General features: G+C 41.1%; 1 protein-coding gene across 2 annotated transcripts in view; it reads left to right on the top strand.

The window, feature by feature from the left end:
- BLM (BLM RecQ like helicase) overlaps positions 1-19,602 on the top strand; it is a 101,201-nt gene that overhangs the window by 64,083 nt on the left and 17,516 nt on the right. For both annotated transcript variants that reach the window (XM_023195393.3, XM_023195394.2), the window contains 5 exons: positions 1,783-1,889; positions 4,173-4,333; positions 9,489-9,684; positions 12,974-13,164; positions 17,344-17,491. In XM_023195393.3, coding sequence (XP_023051161.2) covers positions 1,783-1,889; positions 4,173-4,333; positions 9,489-9,684; positions 12,974-13,164; positions 17,344-17,491 — 803 coding nt within the window. The remainder of the gene's footprint in view (positions 1-1,782; positions 1,890-4,172; positions 4,334-9,488; positions 9,685-12,973; positions 13,165-17,343; positions 17,492-19,602) is intronic.

Below are 19,602 nucleotides of genomic sequence, written 5' to 3' on the forward strand. Positions count from 1 at the left end.
AAAATACACTAACTGGCTGGGTGCAGTGGCTCACACCTGTAATTCCAGCACTTTGAGAGGCCAAGGTGGGCAGATCACTTGAGGTCAGGAGTTCGAGACCAGTCTGGCCAACATGGTGAAACCCTGTCTCTACTAAAAATAACAAAAATTAGCTGAGCGTGGTGGCGGGCACCTGTAATCCCAGCTACTTAGGAGGCTGAGGCAGGAGAAGTGCTTGAATCCGGGAGATGGAGGTCGTAGTGAGCCAGGATTGCACCCTTGCACTCCAGCCTGGGTGACAAGTGCGAGACTCCCTCTCAAAAAAATAATAACAGTACACTAACAGTAACAATAGCTGATGAGCTTTATTAAAAAATTGCAAAAAATCACTGTTTTAAGGGAGCTTATGAATTTGCGTTGGGCCACATTCAAAACTATCCTGGGCTGCATGTGGCCCGTGGGCTGTGGGTTGGATGAGCTTGAGTACCTGGTCAAAATTTGGAAATATTGATGGCCTAAAAATATGCATATTTCCAGCCTGGCATGTTGGCTCATACCTGTAATCCCAGCACTTTGGGAGACCAAGGCGGGTGGACCACAAGATCAGGAGATCAAGACCATCCTGGCTAACACGGTGAAACCCTGTCTCTACTAAAAATAAAAAATTAGCCAGGTGTGGTGGTGAGTGCCTATAGTCCCAGCTACTTGGGAGGCTGAGGCGGGAGAATGGCGTGAACCCGGGAGGTGGAGCTTGCAATGAGCCGAGATGGTGCCGCTGCACTCCAGCCTGGGCCAAAGAGCGAGACTCCATTTCAAAAAGAAAATGTATATTTCCTGTATGAGTTCCTTAATATTTTAAATAATACTCTAACCATCTCTGCTTTTAGTCAGCCTCATCTTGGAGTCAAGAGACTGGGCTCCTGACTTACTTTATCTTTTCTATGTGTTTTCTCTTCTACAATCCTAATTTTTTATCATCTAGTCCCATAAACATTCCCTCTTTATCACCATTCTTTTCTTTAACGCTTAGCCTAACTTCCATTTCAGTGTTCTATTATGTAAGCTGCTAATGACAGTATTCAACTGAAGACTACTTGATAGGCTGGGCCCGGTGGCTTATGCCTGTAATCCCAGCACTTTGGGAGGCTGAGGCGGGTGGATTGCTTGAGGTCAGGAGTTCGAGACCAGCCTGGCCAACAAAGTGAAACTCTATCTCTACTAAAAATACAAAAATTAACCGGGCACGATGGCGGGCATCCGTAATCCCAGCTACTTGGGAGGCTGAGGCAGGAGAATGGCTTGAACCCAGGAGGCAGAGGTTGCAGTGAGCCAAGATCGTGCCACTGTACTCCAGCCTGGGTGACAGAGTGAGACTCTGTCTCAAAAAAAAAAAAAAAAAAAAACCACTTGATATTAGCTTGGGCTGCTATGACAGAATACTGTAGACTGGGTGGCTCAAACAAAAATTTATTTCTCATAGTTCTGAAAGCCAGGAAGTCCAAGATCAAGATGCTGGCAGATCCCATATCAGATGAGGTCCCTCTTCCTGGTTTGTAAATGGCAGTATTCTCTTTGTATACTCACAGATGAGGGTGGGGAGAGCCAGCGAGGTCTCTACTTATTTTTGAGCACTTACCTCATTCATAACTCCACCTCTCATGACCTAATTATCTCCCTAAGGTTCCAACTCCTAATACTATCACACTGGGGGTTAGGATTTTAGGGGGACAAATGTAGTCTATAACAATACCGAAAGTTATACTTTCTCATAATAACTAAGTTTTATGTTTGGGACTTTTTTAGGTTTAGCATGAGCTTTAACAGACATAATCTGAAATACTATGTATTACCGAAAAAGCCCAAAAAGGTGGCATTTGACTGCCTAGAATGGATCAGAAAACACTACCCATGTGAGTACAGCCATGTGATTAACTGTCTAGAAGTAACAAATAAATGTCTTTTTAGTACCACAATAGGATATATAAAATTGCATATTAAACATTCCTTTTTGCGTTATGACAGCACTAACTTGCTATTTATAGAGCAGACTATTGCAACTCTCTCAATTCTGGAAATTGTAAAATCTCATTTGGTTTGATAACAAGAAATTCTAACAAAATATATTAAATACTCCCTCCTGCACACGTGTATTCTAACTTTTGGTTTCAACAATGTCTTTCCTCAGGCTTCAATCAGTGTTTGAATTATACAGCTTTTTGTTTTAGTTCCTTGTCCCAAGCCTGTCTGCCTTTGAGTTTATTAACTAAAATGAGATTCTGAATTCATAGTAGTTTTCCATGTAACCCCCTTTCTACTTTTCCATGGAGAATATTTTTGGTATTTCTATTTTATTTTTTAGAAATTAATATACATGTTTGTGTGGACAAATCAGTCAGTAGAGATCCACCAAGAAAAAGTCAGTGATTTCCCTGCTCAGGCCCGCCTCTCTCAGGCAGCTAATGTCAGTAGCTTCACGTGTATATGTAGATCTTTGGTTCAGTCATGACTTTTCCTTTAATATCTTTTAATTTCCATTTCTAAAAACAACACACATGGCCAGGCGTGGTGGCTCACACCTGTAATCCCAGCACTTTGGGAGGCCAAGATGGGAGGATCACGAGGTCAGGAGATCGAGACCATCCTGGTTAACACAGTGGAACCCCGTCTGTACCAAAAATACAAAAAAATTAGCCGGGTGTAGTGACGGGCCCCTGTAGCCCCAGCTACTCGGCTGAGGCGGGAGAATGGCGTGAACCTGGGAGGTGGAGGTTGCAGTGAGCTGAGATGGCGCCATTGCACTGCAGCCTGGGCGACAGGGTAAGACTCCGTCTCAAAAAAAAAAAAAAACACACATAATAATAAATATAATACATGCTCATTAAAGAAAATTTAGATGGCCAGGCACTGTGGCTCACACCTGTAATCTCAGCATTTTGGGAGGCCAAGGTGGGTGGATCACTTGAGGTCAGGATTTCAAGACCAGCCTGGCCAAAATGGTGAAACCTCACCTCTACAAAAATTAGCCAGGCATGGTGGCACACACCTGTAATTCCAGCTATTCTGGAGGCTGAGGCAGAAGAACTGCTTGAACCCGGGAGGCAGATGTTGCAGTGAGCTGAGATTGTGCCACTGCACTCCAGCCTGGGCGACAGAGCAAGACTGTCTCAAAAAACAAAAAAGAAAATTTAGAAAGCAACAAAAAGAAGAAACAAAAGACAAACATCATTCAATGAGCAAAATCACTGTTATCATGTTATTATTAATTTCCAGTATTTTTCTATGCATTTTTTTCCACTAGCATACTATATACGTTTCTATCCTTAATCTACTTTATATCATGAGCATTTTCCCATGTCTTTTAAAAATTTAGAAAACACTTTTGATAGTTATAGTATATTTTATTCCATAGTTCCCTTTATTTATTTCCCTAATGTTGCTCATTAAAATCTTTGTAATTTTTAAAGTTTGAAGTAAAACTTTTGTTTATGTCCTTGTATCACTTTATTTCCTAGATTAATTTCCTAGAAGGAAACTGAGTCAAAGGTATTTCTAAGGCTTTTGATACATACTGCCATATGCTTTTGACAAAGTTTGTGCAAGGATGGCTTTTTTTTTTTTTTTTTTTTTTTTTGGCTGAATCTCGCTCTATCTCCAATCTGGAGTGCAGTGGTACGATCTTGGCTCACTGCAACCTCTGCCTCCTAGGTTCAAGTGATTCTCCTGCCTCAGCCTCCTGACTAACTGGGATTACAGGCGCCCACCACCACACCTGGCTAATTTTTTTTGTATTTTTAATAGAGATAGGGTTTCGTTGGCCAGGCTGGTCTTGAACTCCTGACCTCAAATGATCTGCCCTCCTTGGCCTTCCAAAGTGCTGGGATTACAGGCATGAGCCACCTCGCCCGACCAAGGGTGGCTTTTTGATGCCCACGTGTATCTAGTGTGAAGTAGAACCCAGAGTTCGTCCAGGTCCAACTCACGAGTCGTTAGCAGCAACAGGATGAAAAGCCACATCTCATTTCCAGTGCACATGGATTCCTTGCTTGAATTATTCACGTGTGTGGTCTTCCAGCAGTATAAGAACACTATGGGAGATCTATTTATGGTTCATATATTTCTAAAAACATAGTGTAAATTGTGGTGTTGTTTATGTTAAAAATTCTTGTTTCTCAGTACTCTTGGTTTCTTGGCAGATGACTCAGGGATAATTTACTGCCTCTCCAGGCGAGAATGTGACACCATGGCTGACACATTACAGAGAGATGGGCTCGCTGCTCTTGCTTACCATGCTGGCCTTAGTGATTCTGCCAGAGATGAAGTGCAGCAGAAGTGGATTAATCAGGATGGCTGTCAGGTAACATTTTTAAAGATAAACAAATAATAGAAATAATATTTTATAGCATATAACCAAACATGCATATGTAGAATGCAAACTTTTACCTTGAAGGTAGTAAACATCAAAATAAGACTGAAATTTAAAAATGGATTTTCTTTTGATAATTCTAAAGTTCCTTTTCTTTCATAAAAAAATATTGCTTGAGATATAATTCACATATCATAAAATTTATCCTTTCAAAGCAAATAAGTTAGTACTTTTTACTATATTTGCAAAGTTGTACAATCATCATCATTATCTAATTCCAGAATTTTTGATCACCATAAAAAGAAACCTCATACCCAGTCACTTCCCCCACCCCCTAATGCCTGGAAACCACGAATCTACTAACTACTACTAACCTGTTTCTAGAGTTTATTACTCTGTACATTGCATGTAAATAGAATCATACAATATGTGGTCTTTGTAACTTTTCTTTTTTTTTTTTTTTTTTTTTTCCCGGAGACAGGGTCTCACTCTGTCTCCCAGACTGCAGTGCAGTGGAGGGATCTCGACTTACTTCTACCTCCACCTCCCAGGTTCAAATGATTCTCCTGCCTCAGCCTCCTGAGTAGATGGGATTACAGACACACACCACCATGCCCGGCTAATTTTTGTATTTAATATTTTTAGTGGAGACAGGGTTTTGCCATGTCAGCCAGGCTGGTCTTGAACTTGTGGCCTCAAGTGATCCACCTGCCTCAGCCTCCCAAATTGCTGGGATTATAGGCACGAGCCACCTTGCCTAGTCTGTTTGCTTTTATTTAGCATAAGTTTTTCAAGATTTATCCATATTTTAGCATATATAAGTACTTCATACCTTTTTATGGTCAGATAATATTCTGTTATATGGATATAACACAGTTTGTTTATCTACTCATCAGCTGGTTAGACATTTGGCTTCTTTCTTTCTTTCTTTCTTTCTTTCTTTCTTTCTTTCTTTCTTTTCTTCTTTCTTTCTTTCGACAGGGTCTTACTCTTTCATTCAGGCTGGAGTGCAGTGGCATGATCTCTGCTCACTGCAGACCATACCTCAAACAATCCTCCCATTTCCCAAGTAGCTAGGACCACAGGCACACCACTATGCCCAGCTAATTTTTTTATTTTTTGTATAAACGAGGTCTCCCTGTGTTGTCCAGCCTGGTCTTGAACTCCTGGACTCAAGTGATACTCCTGCCTCAACCTACCAAATGGCTGCAATTATAGGTGTGAGCCACCATCCCTGGTGTGTTTCTGCTTCTTGACTACTATGAATAATGGCTTTGTGAGCATTCATGTACAAGTTTTTCCATGGACATATGCTTTCAGTTCTCTTGGGTAGACACCTGGGAGTGGACTTGCTGGGTCAAATGGCAACTCTAACTTTTAGAGGAACTGTCAAACTGCTTTTCCAAGTGGCTCTGCAGTTCTGCATTCTCACCAGCAATGTATGAGGTGCCAGTGTCTCCACATCTTCGCCAATATTTTTTACTATCCAGCTTTTTTAATGTGTTCCTCCTTGTGGGTGGGAAATGACATCTCTTTGTGGGTTTTTTTTTTCTTTTTTGAGACAGAGTCTTGCTCTGTCACCCAGGCTGGAGTGCAGTGGCGCGATCTTGGCTCACTGCAACTTCCACCTCCCAGTTCAAGCAATTCTCCTACTTCAGCCTCCCAAGTAGCCAGGACTACAGGCATGTGCCACCACACCCAGCTAATTTTTGTATTTTTAGTAGAGATGGGATTTCACCATATTGGCCAGGCTGGTCGCAAACTCCTGACCTCATGATCCGCCCACCTCAGCCTCCCAAAGTGCTGGGATTACAGGTGTGAGCCACTGTGCCTGGGCCTCTTTGTGGTTTTGATTTGCATTTCCCTAGTAACTAACAATATTGGGCATCTGTTTCTGAGATGAGAAATTTTCCATCACCCAGGTGGGTGGGGAGGAAATCCTGAGAATACTTTAGGCATCTCTTATTGTGATAAATGCCAGCCTTGGATAGATCCCTCTAAATGTAAGGATGAATTTGAGCAAAACAACTAATAATTACTTGAAGCCAATGAAAAGTTTTAGTGTGGGAAAAAGTATTTACTTTGAAAATTCAGAGGAAAAATATCTCTCAAAATTGTTTTCTCTGGGAAAACAAAATTTTAGAGGATATCAGTTTAGCATCCTGAGAAAGATATAAGAAGACTTGAAATACATGAACTAGCAACAACTTCCATAAGATCACAGGGTGAGATGAAGGGAGAAATAAAAATCCAGTTTATGGCCAGGTGCAGTGGCCCATGTCTGTAATCCCAGCACTTTGAGAGGCCAATGTGGACGGATCACCTGAGATCAGGAGTTTGAGACCAGCCTGGCCACTATGGTGAAACCCTTTCTCTACTAAAAATACAAAAATTAGCCGGATGTGGTGACAGGCATCTGTAGTCCCAGCTACTCGGGAGGCTGAGGAAGGAGAATCACTTGAACCTAGCAGCCGGAGGTGAGCTGAGGTCATGCCACTGTACTCCAGCCTAGGGAACAGAACGAGACTCCATCTCAAAAAAAAGAGAAAAATTCGGTTTATCCAAATAAGAAAAACAAAACTAAGAGCAGAATTATATATTAAGACACAAATGGAATGACTCAGTGGAGACAATAGAATCAGTGATGTAGTGAATAACTTGAGAATGCAAGGGAAAAAAGAGATTAAAATGGGGTGGGGGTAGAAATTATCTTTGTTGACAAAAGGAGGTAAGGATTCAGCCTAAGAACAGTGAGTGTACCCAAGCAAGAAAGCAGGATAATTGAAACAGATAAGTGTGTTATAAATAAATACATAACAAATATATAACAAAAATAATAGAAGACTGTCTTCAGAATTGGAAGAAGGAAGACTGGGACTAAAGAATTTCATACCCAGCTCATTATGAAAGGTCATTTTCAGATATGCAAAAAGTTCAGAAATATATCACTCATTTGTCTTCACTGACAAATGTTTATATTTTTGTTTATATTTTAACCCAAATGCCAGTGTTTCCGCCCCCCCCCCCCCCCCTTTGATAAACTTTTTCTAAAGTTTGCCTGGAAGAATATTCAAGTGAAAATAAGAGTTTGGAAAAAAAAACAAAACAACTAATAACGCAGGAACACTAGTTTGCAATACATTATAGGCAGATCAGTGGAACAGAACTGACCAGAAAACATGTAAAAACAATGTATGATAAGGAAAAAGTTTTCAGGAAAGGGCCAGGCATGGTAGTTCACACCTGTAATCCCAGCACTTTGGGAGGCCAAGGTGGGAAGATCACTTGAGCCTAGGAGTTCGCTACCAGCCCAAGCAATGTGGTGAAACCCTGTTTCTACAAAAAAACACAAAAATTAGCCTGGCATACTGGTGCACACCTGTAGTCCCAGCTACTCGGGAGGCTGAGGCAGGAGAATCGCTTGAACCCTGGAGGGTGGAGGTTGCAGTGAGCCAAAATCGCGCCACTGCATTCCAGCCTGGGCAACAGACCGAGACTGTCTCAAAAAAAAAAAAAAATGATATTTTTCAAGTGCTTTAAATGGTTATGTATAGTATAAATAATCTACAGTGGAGATATACATATAACTTTGATCAAAAATATGGTTTAAAAATAGGGGTTTATAAAAATCTAATTATTTCTGCTCTCAGACTAATTAATCCTTACAGTCAGAATATAGTATTAGCCTACACCAGCTCGACAGACTTGATCTTGTTAGATTCATGAGATAGAATAAAACTTGGCCATTATTCTTCACAAAGAATGATGTGGTTTGAAGTTTTAAAAGCACAGAAATAAAAAAGGAAATCACAGTTAAACAAAGCCACTTTTCCCAATTTCAAGAAATAAGAGCTTTCAGAAAGAGTTGGCAGCATTGCATCCTTACCTGGAGGCTGCAGGCAGTGCCTCACAGCCCTGTGCCCGCCCTGATAGTGGGAGATGCACCTGTACTGCATGGAACCCTGTGGGTCATGCTTCCGGACCTGTCGGCTGACATCTTGCTGTGCAGCCTCTCCACCTGCTCTCCTTCACTAGAAGCTACAATAGTCTCTCTGTTTCCAAGGAGATTTGCCTTTGATCAGAGTGCCATAAATGTAGATGGATGACGAACCGAGAGCACAGGCCACTCACCGCCATTCCTGGTGTTGATAAATGTACCCCTTTACTGTCCACATACTCCAGAGTTTGCAGTTCCTTCCGCTGGTACTCACAGTTACTGAAGTCATGTCATTAGCCTCAGTCTGCCTGCCAGATAATTCAGATGCCTTTGAAATACTGTTCTTGCAGTAGCAATTCATTTTTTTAAGTGCTAAAAAAAAACTTGCAGTTTTATTTGTGAAATGTAATTTTGCCTGGAGATATAACATTTTGGTCTGGGTTAAATAGCTCCTAAATTTGCAACTGAAATGGATATCCTTGAAAACTGATTTATCAAGCTCCTGAGAGTGAACTATCACCTTGCTTCCACTAAGTAATTTGTATGGGCTAAGATCCACAGTTCCTGGTGTTTTTCCTCTTTTTGGTATAAGTAGCTCTCAGACTTTTACCCACATGAGTTTCCATTAAAATTGTACAAGCTTTGACTTTAAATCAGCTGATGAATCGAAGGAGTTGGTGTGTGATCAGCTGGTGCCATTGGGAAAACTGATGATAAGCAGTGGAGCAGGTAAGAACGCATTGTTCCTGAGCTATTGGAGGAACTAGCAGCAATGACCTCTGAGGAGCCCTGGGAACACCCTGGAGCTCCTGAGCAACATGTTGCTTATGATCAGTGACCTGGATATCATGACTGTGTGAGCAACACCCCCCACACCTCAGTAGCAAAAACAGAGAACAGTGGCAGCACATCGTGGGCTGACTGCAGTTGATTCTGGCTCTCTTACACGAGAATGCCGAGTCATACAAGAAAGTGCCTGCCATGCTAAGCTTCTCTTTACCTTCTTGGGTTTTAATGGAATTGCAAGTTATCAACATAAAAACTCATATTAGTTATACTAAATAGTGGGACCAAGTTAAGATATTAGGTTGTTATGTAGTGTGCATTTTAAAGTAAACAAATGATAGAGCTTTTAGAAGCATCTGTTATTAAAAATGTTCCTTCAAGTCTGTGCCTTATGAATCTAATAAGCTTTTGCTTTTATATCAGGTTATCTGTGCGACAATTGCATTTGGAATGGGGATTGACAAACCAGACGTGCGATTTGTGATTCATGCATCTCTCCCTAAATCTATGGAGGGTTACTACCAAGAATCTGGCAGAGCTGGAAGAGATGGGGAAATATCTCACTGCCTGCTTTTCTATACCTATCATGATGTGACCAGACTGAAAAGACTTATAATGAGTAAGCTGGGCTCCATTGCAGAGACATTCTATCATCTTTGGTCTCATGATAGTAATCTACTCCTGCTATTGTGGTACTTCTTGTCCAGTTTTCCTTAAATAATCATAGAAAAATAGAGGTGTTTATACAGATTGGCAATTTTATTTTAGTTCATTTTTATTATAAAAGTGGTAAGTACTTATTATGTAAAACTCAAATGATACAGATGTGTACCAGGCAGAAAATTTACAAACTATGCCTTATAGTTTTGCCCCAAAAATAACTCTAGTTATGGGTTTCCTTTGTATCCTTTCAGACCCAATTTCTGCATCCGTTCTTGCATGTAACAAACATGCATATTTCAAACATGCAGGAAGATAAATAGGAGAAAATAATGAGCTGTCATATACCACCATCTGGGTTAAGAAATAAAACACAATCAATCGAGCTAAACCCCTCCCCACCACCCCATAGCCTGTCTTGTCTCATCCATCCTCTCCCATTAAAGGCAGGCAATATCTCATATTTGGTATGTACCTTTTCCAAATGCACATCTTTTAAAATGTAAATGGAATTATATAATGATCCGATTTTTTTCAGTCAACAATAGGATGTAATTATTCCAATGAATACATATAGCCTGACTACTTAGAATTCCATAGTGTGGTTATTCCATGGTTATTAAACTAGTCCCCTCTTACTAGATCTTGTTTATTGTTTTTCACTGTTATCAACAATGCAGTATTGAACATCCCTATACAAATATCTTTGGGCATTTTTGCAATTATTTATACAAGATAATTTTTTTTTTTTTTTTAAGACCAAGTCTCACTTGGTCACCCAGGCTGGAGTGCAGTGGCACAATCTTGGCTCACTGCAACCTCCGCCTCCTGGGTTCAAGCAATTCTCTCACCTCAGCCTCCAGAGTAGCTGGGACTACAGGCATGTGCTACCACCTAATTTTTGTATTTTTAGTAGAGACAGGGATTTCACCATGTTGTCCCAGCTGGTCTCGAACTCCTGACCTCAGGTGATCTGCCCACCTCAGCCTCCCAAAGTGTTGGTATTACAGGTGTGAGCCACCACCCCCGGCCTTATAGGATAAATTTCTAAACTTAAACTTGCTGGGTGAAAGTGAATACATATTTTAGAATTTTATTACATTCTTTGCTCCTTTTTCTCCTGGGTTGTGAGAGTTAAATATATTTCATAAATATATGTATTTCTTTTGAGACCATGTTTTTTTCTCTCTCTCTTTTTTTTTTTTTTTTTTGAGACGGAGTCTTGCTCTTGTTGCCCAGGCTGAAGTGTAGTGGCGCGATCTCGGCTCACTGCAACCTCTGCCTCCCAGATTCAAGCAATTCTCCTACCTCAGCCTCCCGAGTAGCTGGGATTACAGGTGCCCGCCACCACGCCCAGCTAATTTTTATATTTTTAGTAGAGACAGGGTTTCACCACGTTGGCCAGGCTGGTCTTAAACTCCTGACCTCCAGTGATCTGCCTGCCTCAGCCTCCCAAAGTGCTGGGATTACAGGCATGAGCCATCGTGCCCAGCCAAGACCACTTTTAAATTAACTCTGGCAGAAGTACTGAGCATGGGAAATGGCACTTACCAAGCACTGTGCCCAGCACTGCATATATCACCTCATTACCTTATTTGTTCAAAACAACTAACTTGTGATGTAGAGGTACTCCCATAAAAAGTGAGCTTCAGAAAGGTTTTGTAACTTTTCCTCAAGATCACTGATGTAGCAGGAGCAATAGGAGTAGTTGTAGTAGTAGTATAACAATGGTAATTATTATAGATAGTATTTATTTAGCACTTCCTGTGTGCCGTTCTAAATGCCTTACATACATCAACTAATTTCATCTCCACAATAACCCTCAGAGATAAGACCTTTGCTTTCCTCATTTTACAGAGGAGGAAAATGAAATGCAAAACTAGTAAATGGCAAAGCCCTGACAGAACCCAAGTTCATCTGATTCCAAAGTCCATTTCCTTGCACTATACCAAAGTGATTCTCAGTGAAGAAAATGAAATATTTACACTTGGTTTGCCCATTTGTGTTTTTTTTTAAATCTATATTAAAGCTAGGCGCAAACATGGCCAGGCATGGTGGCTCACATCTGTAACCCCAGCACTTTGGGAGGCCAAGGCCAAAAAAAAAAAAAATTTAGGCCCAGACAATTTAATAGATACTTAAGTCCTGATGACAGCAACTATTTGGGGGGAAAATACTCATAAACTGGAAGAAAAAGTAATATTTTTTAAAAATTCTTTTCTTTTTTTTTTTTTTTGAGACAGAGTTGCACTCTTATCGCCCAGGCTGGAGTACAGTGGCGTGATCTCAGCTCACTGCAACCTCCACCTCCTGGGTTTAAGCGATTCTCCAGCCTCAGCCTCCTGAGTAGCAGGGACTACAGGCTTGTGCCACCACACTCAGCTAATTTTTGTATTCTTAGTAGAGACAGGGTTTTGCCATGTTGGCCAGACTGGTCTCGAGCTCCTGACCTCAGGTGATCTGCCCACCTTGGCCTCCCAGAATGCTAGGATTACAGGCATGAGCCACCATACCTGGTGTTAAAATTCTTAAGTAACGACAGTTGCTTACTGATGGAAAGTATGCCACTGCTGTTCTCACACATTCGAATCAAATCAGACACTGCCACCCTCATTTCCTGTTTCACATTGATTTTCTTAAGATACTTCTTTTTATCATAACAACTACCAAAAAACCAGCTTTGCAAAGATAAGATATTGCTAATAGGAATATAGCGCAATCTAATGTTAATACCATTAACTACCTCAAGCTAATAATTTGGGTGATATTCAACAGATGTTAGGCATTGCTGTGTTTCCCTTAAATTTAAAATATTCTGCCTCTGTGAGTTCACCACAGCACCCCAGGGCTTGTTGGCGCACAATTTTGGAACCATTGGTGTAACTACTTTGACCTCAGATACTCAGAGAAGTGCATGGCCGCTGCCATAATCTCAGGCTCTGCTTCCTCGGGATGTTCAGTTCAGTACATGCTCAGCTGATAAATACAGCAAATATAAGTCAAACCATCATCATTGGGGATAATGAAGATTTGAAAAAAAAAAAATCTAACATTTATTCCTATAATACTAAAATCTTGAGGATGAACATTAATACTCAGTTAATTATAATATAGAATGCCATGTTGACATAATCTGTTAACAGTAATTTTCTTATTTAATATTTAAAGTTATATGAATCTATTCTAAATATTTCTGTGATGTTCTCTATTTTTCCCCTATATCTTACTATACTCTTCATCTCTTTTAGTGGAAAAAGATGGAAACCATCATACAAGAGAAACTCACTTCAATAATTTGTATAGCATGGTACATTACTGTGAAAATATAACGGAATGCAGGAGAATACAGCTTTTGGCCTATTTTGGTGAAAATGGATTTAATCCTGATTTTTGTAAGAAACACCCAGATGTTTCTTGTGATAACTGCTGTAAAACAAAGGTAAAAAAAAAAAAGAAGTTTTAAAATTATTTATAATTAAAATGTTTTTTAATTTTAAAAATGTAGATACAAATTAGATTGCAAAAGGTGGCCTCCAACAGATTTAACGGGGAAAGACAGCTTCCTTCCAGTAGTAATTTGGAATGGAAACATTTAAAAAGTAATTTCATGCAGTATCTTTTCTTTATAATTAGAACCCTGTTAAAAAATATACTGGACATCTACATATCCAAAATACTGAGTTTATATATGTGTACTGATGATTACAAAATATTTTAGAAATATTAATATGCAAACACCCAAAAAGATTCAACATGGGCAGATAGAATATTTTAAATTTAATATATTGATGTTATTAATATGTTACATTATATTAAAATTTTAATTGATTAAACTAAATATATTTAGATTGATGTATTAGTATTTAATTTTTTAATATTTAATTAATATACTAAAAGAGCTTATTCTCAAAAGAATAATAACTAGCATACTGTATGTTTGAATTCAAATCAATGACATTACTCTTTTTTTTTTTTCTGAGACAGAGTCTCGCTTTGTCGCCCAGGCTGGAGTGCAGTGCCACGATCTCAGCTCACTGCAAGCTCCACCTCCCAGGTTCACGCCATTCTCCTGGCTCAGCCTCCAAGTAACTGGGACTACAGGCGCCCGCCACCACACCCGTCTAATTTTTTGTATTTTTAGTAGAGACGGGGTTTCACCGTGTTAGCCAGGATGGTCTCGATCTCCTGACCTCGTGATCCGCCCACCTCGGCCTCCCAAAGTGCTGGGATTACAGGCGTGAGCCACTGTGCCCGGCCTACATTACTCTTTTTTTTTTTAACTATAACAGTAACTGCTTGTGGGTAAATTCACTATTATCTGTCCTAAAATACCCTTGGGAATTGTTAAATTCAATCATTAGGTACTTATTTTACCTATCATGGTAATTCTACATTTTAATGTCTACTGTAACTTACTGCTGACTGCGCATTTTCACATTTGGTATATTATTTACCTATCTGGGAGTATTAAACTTACATGTGCAAGATGCTGGAGAGCCACAAGTGAACATGGTGTAGACCAATTCATAGACTGGAGTGGAGACTGACATACATGTGTTCATAGAAGTTTAACACTCTGGCTGGGCACGGTGGCTCATGCCTGTAGTCCCAGCACTTTGGGTGGCCGAGGCAGACGGATCACCTGAGGTCAGGAATTTAAGACCAGCCTGACCAACATGGTAAAACCCTGTCTCTACTGAAAAAATACAAAATTGGCCAGGCATGGTGGCCCATGCCTGTAATCCCAGCTACTTGGGAAGCTGAGGCAGGAGAATCGCTTGAAGTTGGTAGGTGGAGGAGGCTACAGTGAGCCAAGATCACGCCATTGCACTCCAGCCTGGGCAACAAGAGCAAAACTTCATCTCAAAAAAAAAAAAAGTTTAATACTCTCAGTAAGTATAGTTAAAAAAGACGGAGCACAAGGCAGAGCAGAGGGTCATCTCTCTCAGTGTGGAATTGGCAAATTCATGCCATCTCCTCCCACCCCACGCAATCCCATAAACATGGCTAATCACTTCCCTCATTCAACAGGTATTTGTTGGGCTGTGTAACAGGCACTGTTGTAGGAATTTGGGATACATCACTAAACAAAATTAAAATCCCTGCCTTTGCGGAGCTTACACTCTAGCAGAGGGAGGCCAGTTACAAACAATATACACAATAAATATATGTGAAAGGATAAGAACTGTGGTGAATGACACAGCAGAGTAAAAAGACAGGAGGAATGGGTAGAGTGCAGTATGCAGTATTAGATGGGGTGGTCGTTGGAAGTCTAATTGAGAAGATGGGAGCTGAGCAAAATCTTGAAGAAGGGAGTTAGCTGGCAGCTCTCTGGATGTGAGCTTTCCTGGAAGAAACAATGGCTAGAGCAAAGGCCCTAAGGTGGTGGTGTGCCTGGTGTGTTCGAGAGATAGCAAGGGAGCCCCATGTGGCTGAGCAGGATTAAGAGCCAGCGAAAGGAAGAGGTGATGGAGAGCCAGAGCAGTCACTTGAGGGCTAGAGTCCCAGAGTAACTGGAGGCCTGAGTAACTGGAAGGGTGGAGTTTTCCTTGGCTATGATGCAGAAGGCTGGTTGGCAGAGAAGATCAGGAGTTTGGTTTGGTTTACCTAAATTGGGAATCTAATATTGAGTTACATATTAGATTCAAAAATTCTGAAAAGATACTGATGGCACATGGGTGATATTTAAAGCATGGCCATTAGCTGACAGTTGGGATAAGAGAAGGGACAGAAGAGAAGGGAGAAAGTATGAAATAGTTGTCTAGGACAGGGGTCAGTAAACTTGCTTTTAAAGGGTCACAGAGTAAATGTTGTACACTTTGCAGCCACAACGACTGTCACAACGACTCACAACTTTGCCATTGTAGGCTAAATGCAGACATAAGCAATAAATACACCGATTTTCCAGTCATCTTCCATGGCTGTGTTCCAATAAAACTTTATGCACAAAAGCAGGCATCCAGCTCCTGGGCCATAGTTTGCTGACTTCTGTTGTGAGAGAATGGAGGAATGATAGGCTGGGAAAGTATAAAGATAATGATTGCCTATAGCATTAACAGTCCATTCGAGTTAACAGTCCATTTTGACCACGTATTGACCGTGAAAATGCCAAGTTCAGCCACATAGGTACAGGGATAGTGTAGATGGAGAATTGGGTCCACTATGTTTTGCCAGGTAATATGGTGAAGTGACCTAAGGGCAAGAGAGCTGACGCTCTATGAGAGATAGTGATTATAATGATTGACTGTGGAATTTCAGCTGAGTTAGGAGGACATCTGAGGGTGAGGGTCAGCAGATGGGCATTCCCAGGGGATTGTTGGAGTCAGAATACCAGATGGCATGAGTTGGAAAGATATGATGTGGTGTTCTGAGAAGGAAGGAGTTGCCATTATTAGCAAGCTTAAGGTAGGAAGTGTGAGTGGCTGATATATGTGGAGGACAGGATCATTGGAGCAGAGGAGATCAAGAACCAAAAGGTCAAAGTAGGAGGATCAGCTCTATATACCCAGTCACCAAGAATTAAGGTAGGTGGCCAGGTGCAGTGGCTGACACACCTGTAATCCCAGCACTTTGGGAGGCTGAGGCCGGCAGATCACCTGAGGTCAGGAGTTAGAGACTAGCCTGGCCAGCATGGTGAAACCCCATCTCTACTAAAAATACAAAAAATTAGCCTGGCATGGTGGCAGGTGCCTGTAACCCCAGCTACTCGGGAGGCTGAGGCAGAAGAATCGCTTGAACCTGGGAGGTGGAGGTTGCAGGGAGCCATGATTGCACCATTGCACTCCAGCCTGGGCAACAAGAGCGAAACTCCATCTCAAAAAAAAAAATAAATTAAGGTAGGAATGGAGTGACAGGGTACTTTTCTAAATGATTCTAGATAGGGCCTCAGAATCACTTCCAGTTGTTAGTGTAAGACCAGAAACCTGTTCATCTCCGGGTTATTGGTGTGTGCAAATGACAAGGATTAGAAGGTAGGGAGAACTGCATGCACAGACGCACCAAGCATGATGCAACTTTTTACACCCGTGATTGGTCAGTATTGCTGGTAGAGAGAACTAGGAGAGAAGAAGGCAAAAAGTCATCTAGTAATGGGGGCTCTAAAAAGTGGGCAAAGTTTGGGGATAGCTGAAGGAAATGAGAAAGGAAACTCATAGGAGATGATGAAGGAGCATTGACTGTGGCACCAAAGACCCCAGAGGGGTTAGAATTCGTGGATATACGTGGCTGGACAGTATTTTTCATCCCACAGGTTGCCACCCAGTATATAACAGAGCACTATTCTAGGAGGTATGAAGGATTTAAATTGTGTGTGTATGTCTGTATGTTATATATGTTGGTTGGTCCATGCCACTCAGCCTATCATTAGCTAAACATCTACCCACAGAGTGCTATCAGGTAGTTGAAAGACAAGCTGTATCTCTGTGAAACAGTAACAACATAGAGTGGTAATTGTTCTAGAACTTAGATAAGAATGAACATTTGAAATTTCCGTAGTTTTTAGTCTTGCTATTGCTCTGGAAATGGGTTATGATGAATCTACCATAGTTAATATTAAACCCTAGTAATCTAGGCATTGTTACCTTATTTATAGCAGAAAGTATTCTCTTTTTATTCACAGGATTATAAAACAAGAGATGTGACTGATGATGTGAAAAGTATTATAAGATTTGTTCAAGAACATAGTTCATCACAAGGAACAAGAAATATAAAACATGTAGGTCCTTCTGGAAGATTTACTATGAATATGCTGGTTGACATTTTCTTGGGTAAGTCATCTGTTTTGAATGTTTGAGTCACGTTAATTGAAATTGAGCATCTAAAGAATTTATTATAAGTACATAGAAAACAATCACTTTTGTCTATTTTCTTATAAAACTTGAGTTTCTGAATAAAACTTGAGTAACAAAAGGAAGTCAATTTTATTAATTATAATATTTCATATAATGTATATGTCACTAAGTTGAGATGGTTTCACATACAAAAAAAGAAAATAATAAAGCTTATGCAAGTTCATCTGAGTGAGTGGAATGTAACTATTAAAATGTTAGTAAGGAAATAAAATGAGGATTAGACCCATAATAGCATAGAGAATAGGAGAGAAATTATTATCAGATTAGAGCCTTTAAAAATCTCTTAGGGGCTGAGCATATTAGCTCACACCTGTAATCCCAGCACTTTGGGAGGCCGAGGCGGGTGGATCACCTGAGGTCAAGAGTTCAAGATCAGCCTGGCCAACATGGTGAAACCCTGTCTCTACTAAAAAATACAAAAAATTAGCCAGGCATGGTGGCTGGCGCCTGTAATCCCAGCTACTCGGGAGGCTGAGGCAGGAGAATCACTTGAACCCAGGAAGTGAAGGTTGCAGTGAGCTGAGATCACACCATTGTACTCCAGCCTGGGCAACAAGAGTGAAACTCTGTCTCAAAAATAAACAAACAAACAACAAACACAAAAATTAGCCGGGTATGGTGGTGGGCGCCTGTAATCCCAGCTACCAGGGAGGCTGAAGCAGGAGAATCACTTGAACCCAGGGGGCAGAGGTTGCAGTGAGCCGAGATCACACCATTGCACTCCAGCGTGGGCAACAAGAGCGAAACTCCGTCTCAAAAAAAAAAAAAAAAAGACTTAGGAAATGGATGGAAGCATGTTGACAAATAGAACAAAATGCAATAAAGCCACAACCCAAAATGAATGTAGGGAAGATTTATAACAGAAAAGGGACTATCAGCCAGGCAAAACCCCAACACTAAGCATCAGTCTGGAAGTCTAGAGGTACAAGAGGATAGGAGTGAAACCAAGGGAGCCAAAATTAGGAAGCAGGGCTAGACATGGTGGCTCACACCTGTAATCCCAGCACTTTGGGAAACCAGCATAGGAGGATTGCCTAAGCCCAGGAGTTCGAGACTAGCCTGGGCAACATGGCAAAATACCATCTCTACAAAAAAAATTACAAGAATTAGCCAGGCATGGTGGCACATGCCTGTAGTCTCAGCTACTCAGGAGGCTGAGGCAGGTAGGTCACTTGAACCCGGGAGGAGGAAGTTGCAGTGAGCCGAGATCACACCACTGCACTTCAGCTTGGGTGACAGAGCAAGACTCCGTCTCAAAAAAAAAGAAAATTAGAAAATGTGCCCACAAAAGAACTGCATAGAATGCCTGGAATTGACTCAAGAACAACAGTAAATGAAGTGAATGCCTTAAGAGTAGAAGGGCAGCTGAATTAGGGGTCAGAGCCCCTAAGTGGCCTTTGGGAACTTCCTGGCCTACCTAAAGTCTGGTCCCACCTGCTTACCCTAAAGCAAACCTGACAATTAAATATCCCCATTCAGGGAAGGAATTTGGGAGGAAATAAATCTAGATAGAAAATAACAGAAGAAACCCACCTAAAAAGTTTCACCTAGTCCCTGAAATTTACTTAGAAATGAACAGTAAAGGCCGAGCTCAGTGGCTCATGCCTGTAATCCCAGCACTTTGGGAGGCCAAGGCGGGCGGATCACGAGGTCAAGAGGTTGAGACCATCCTCGCTAACATGGTGAAACCTCGTCTGTAATAAAAACACAAAAATTAGCTGGGCATAGTGGCGCACGCCTGTAGTCCCAGCTACTCGGGAGACTGAGGCAAGAGAATTGCTTGAACCTAGGAGATGGAGATTGCAGTGAGCCAAGGTAGTGCCACTGCACTCCAGCCTGGTGACAGAGTGAGACTCCATCTCAAAAAAAGAAAGAAACCCGGGAGGTGGAGCTTGCAGTGACCTGAGATCCGGCCACTGCACTCCAGCCTGGGCACAGAGCAAGACTCCGTCTCCAAAAAAAAAAAAGAAAGAAAGAAATGGACAGTAAAGAGGAAGACCAAATAAATAGAATATTTGACCCTGGGT

The sequence above is a fragment of the Piliocolobus tephrosceles genome, chromosome 6 (assembly GCF_002776525.5).
Source record: "Piliocolobus tephrosceles isolate RC106 chromosome 6, ASM277652v3, whole genome shotgun sequence".
Taxonomy (NCBI): domain Eukaryota; kingdom Metazoa; phylum Chordata; class Mammalia; order Primates; family Cercopithecidae; genus Piliocolobus; species Piliocolobus tephrosceles.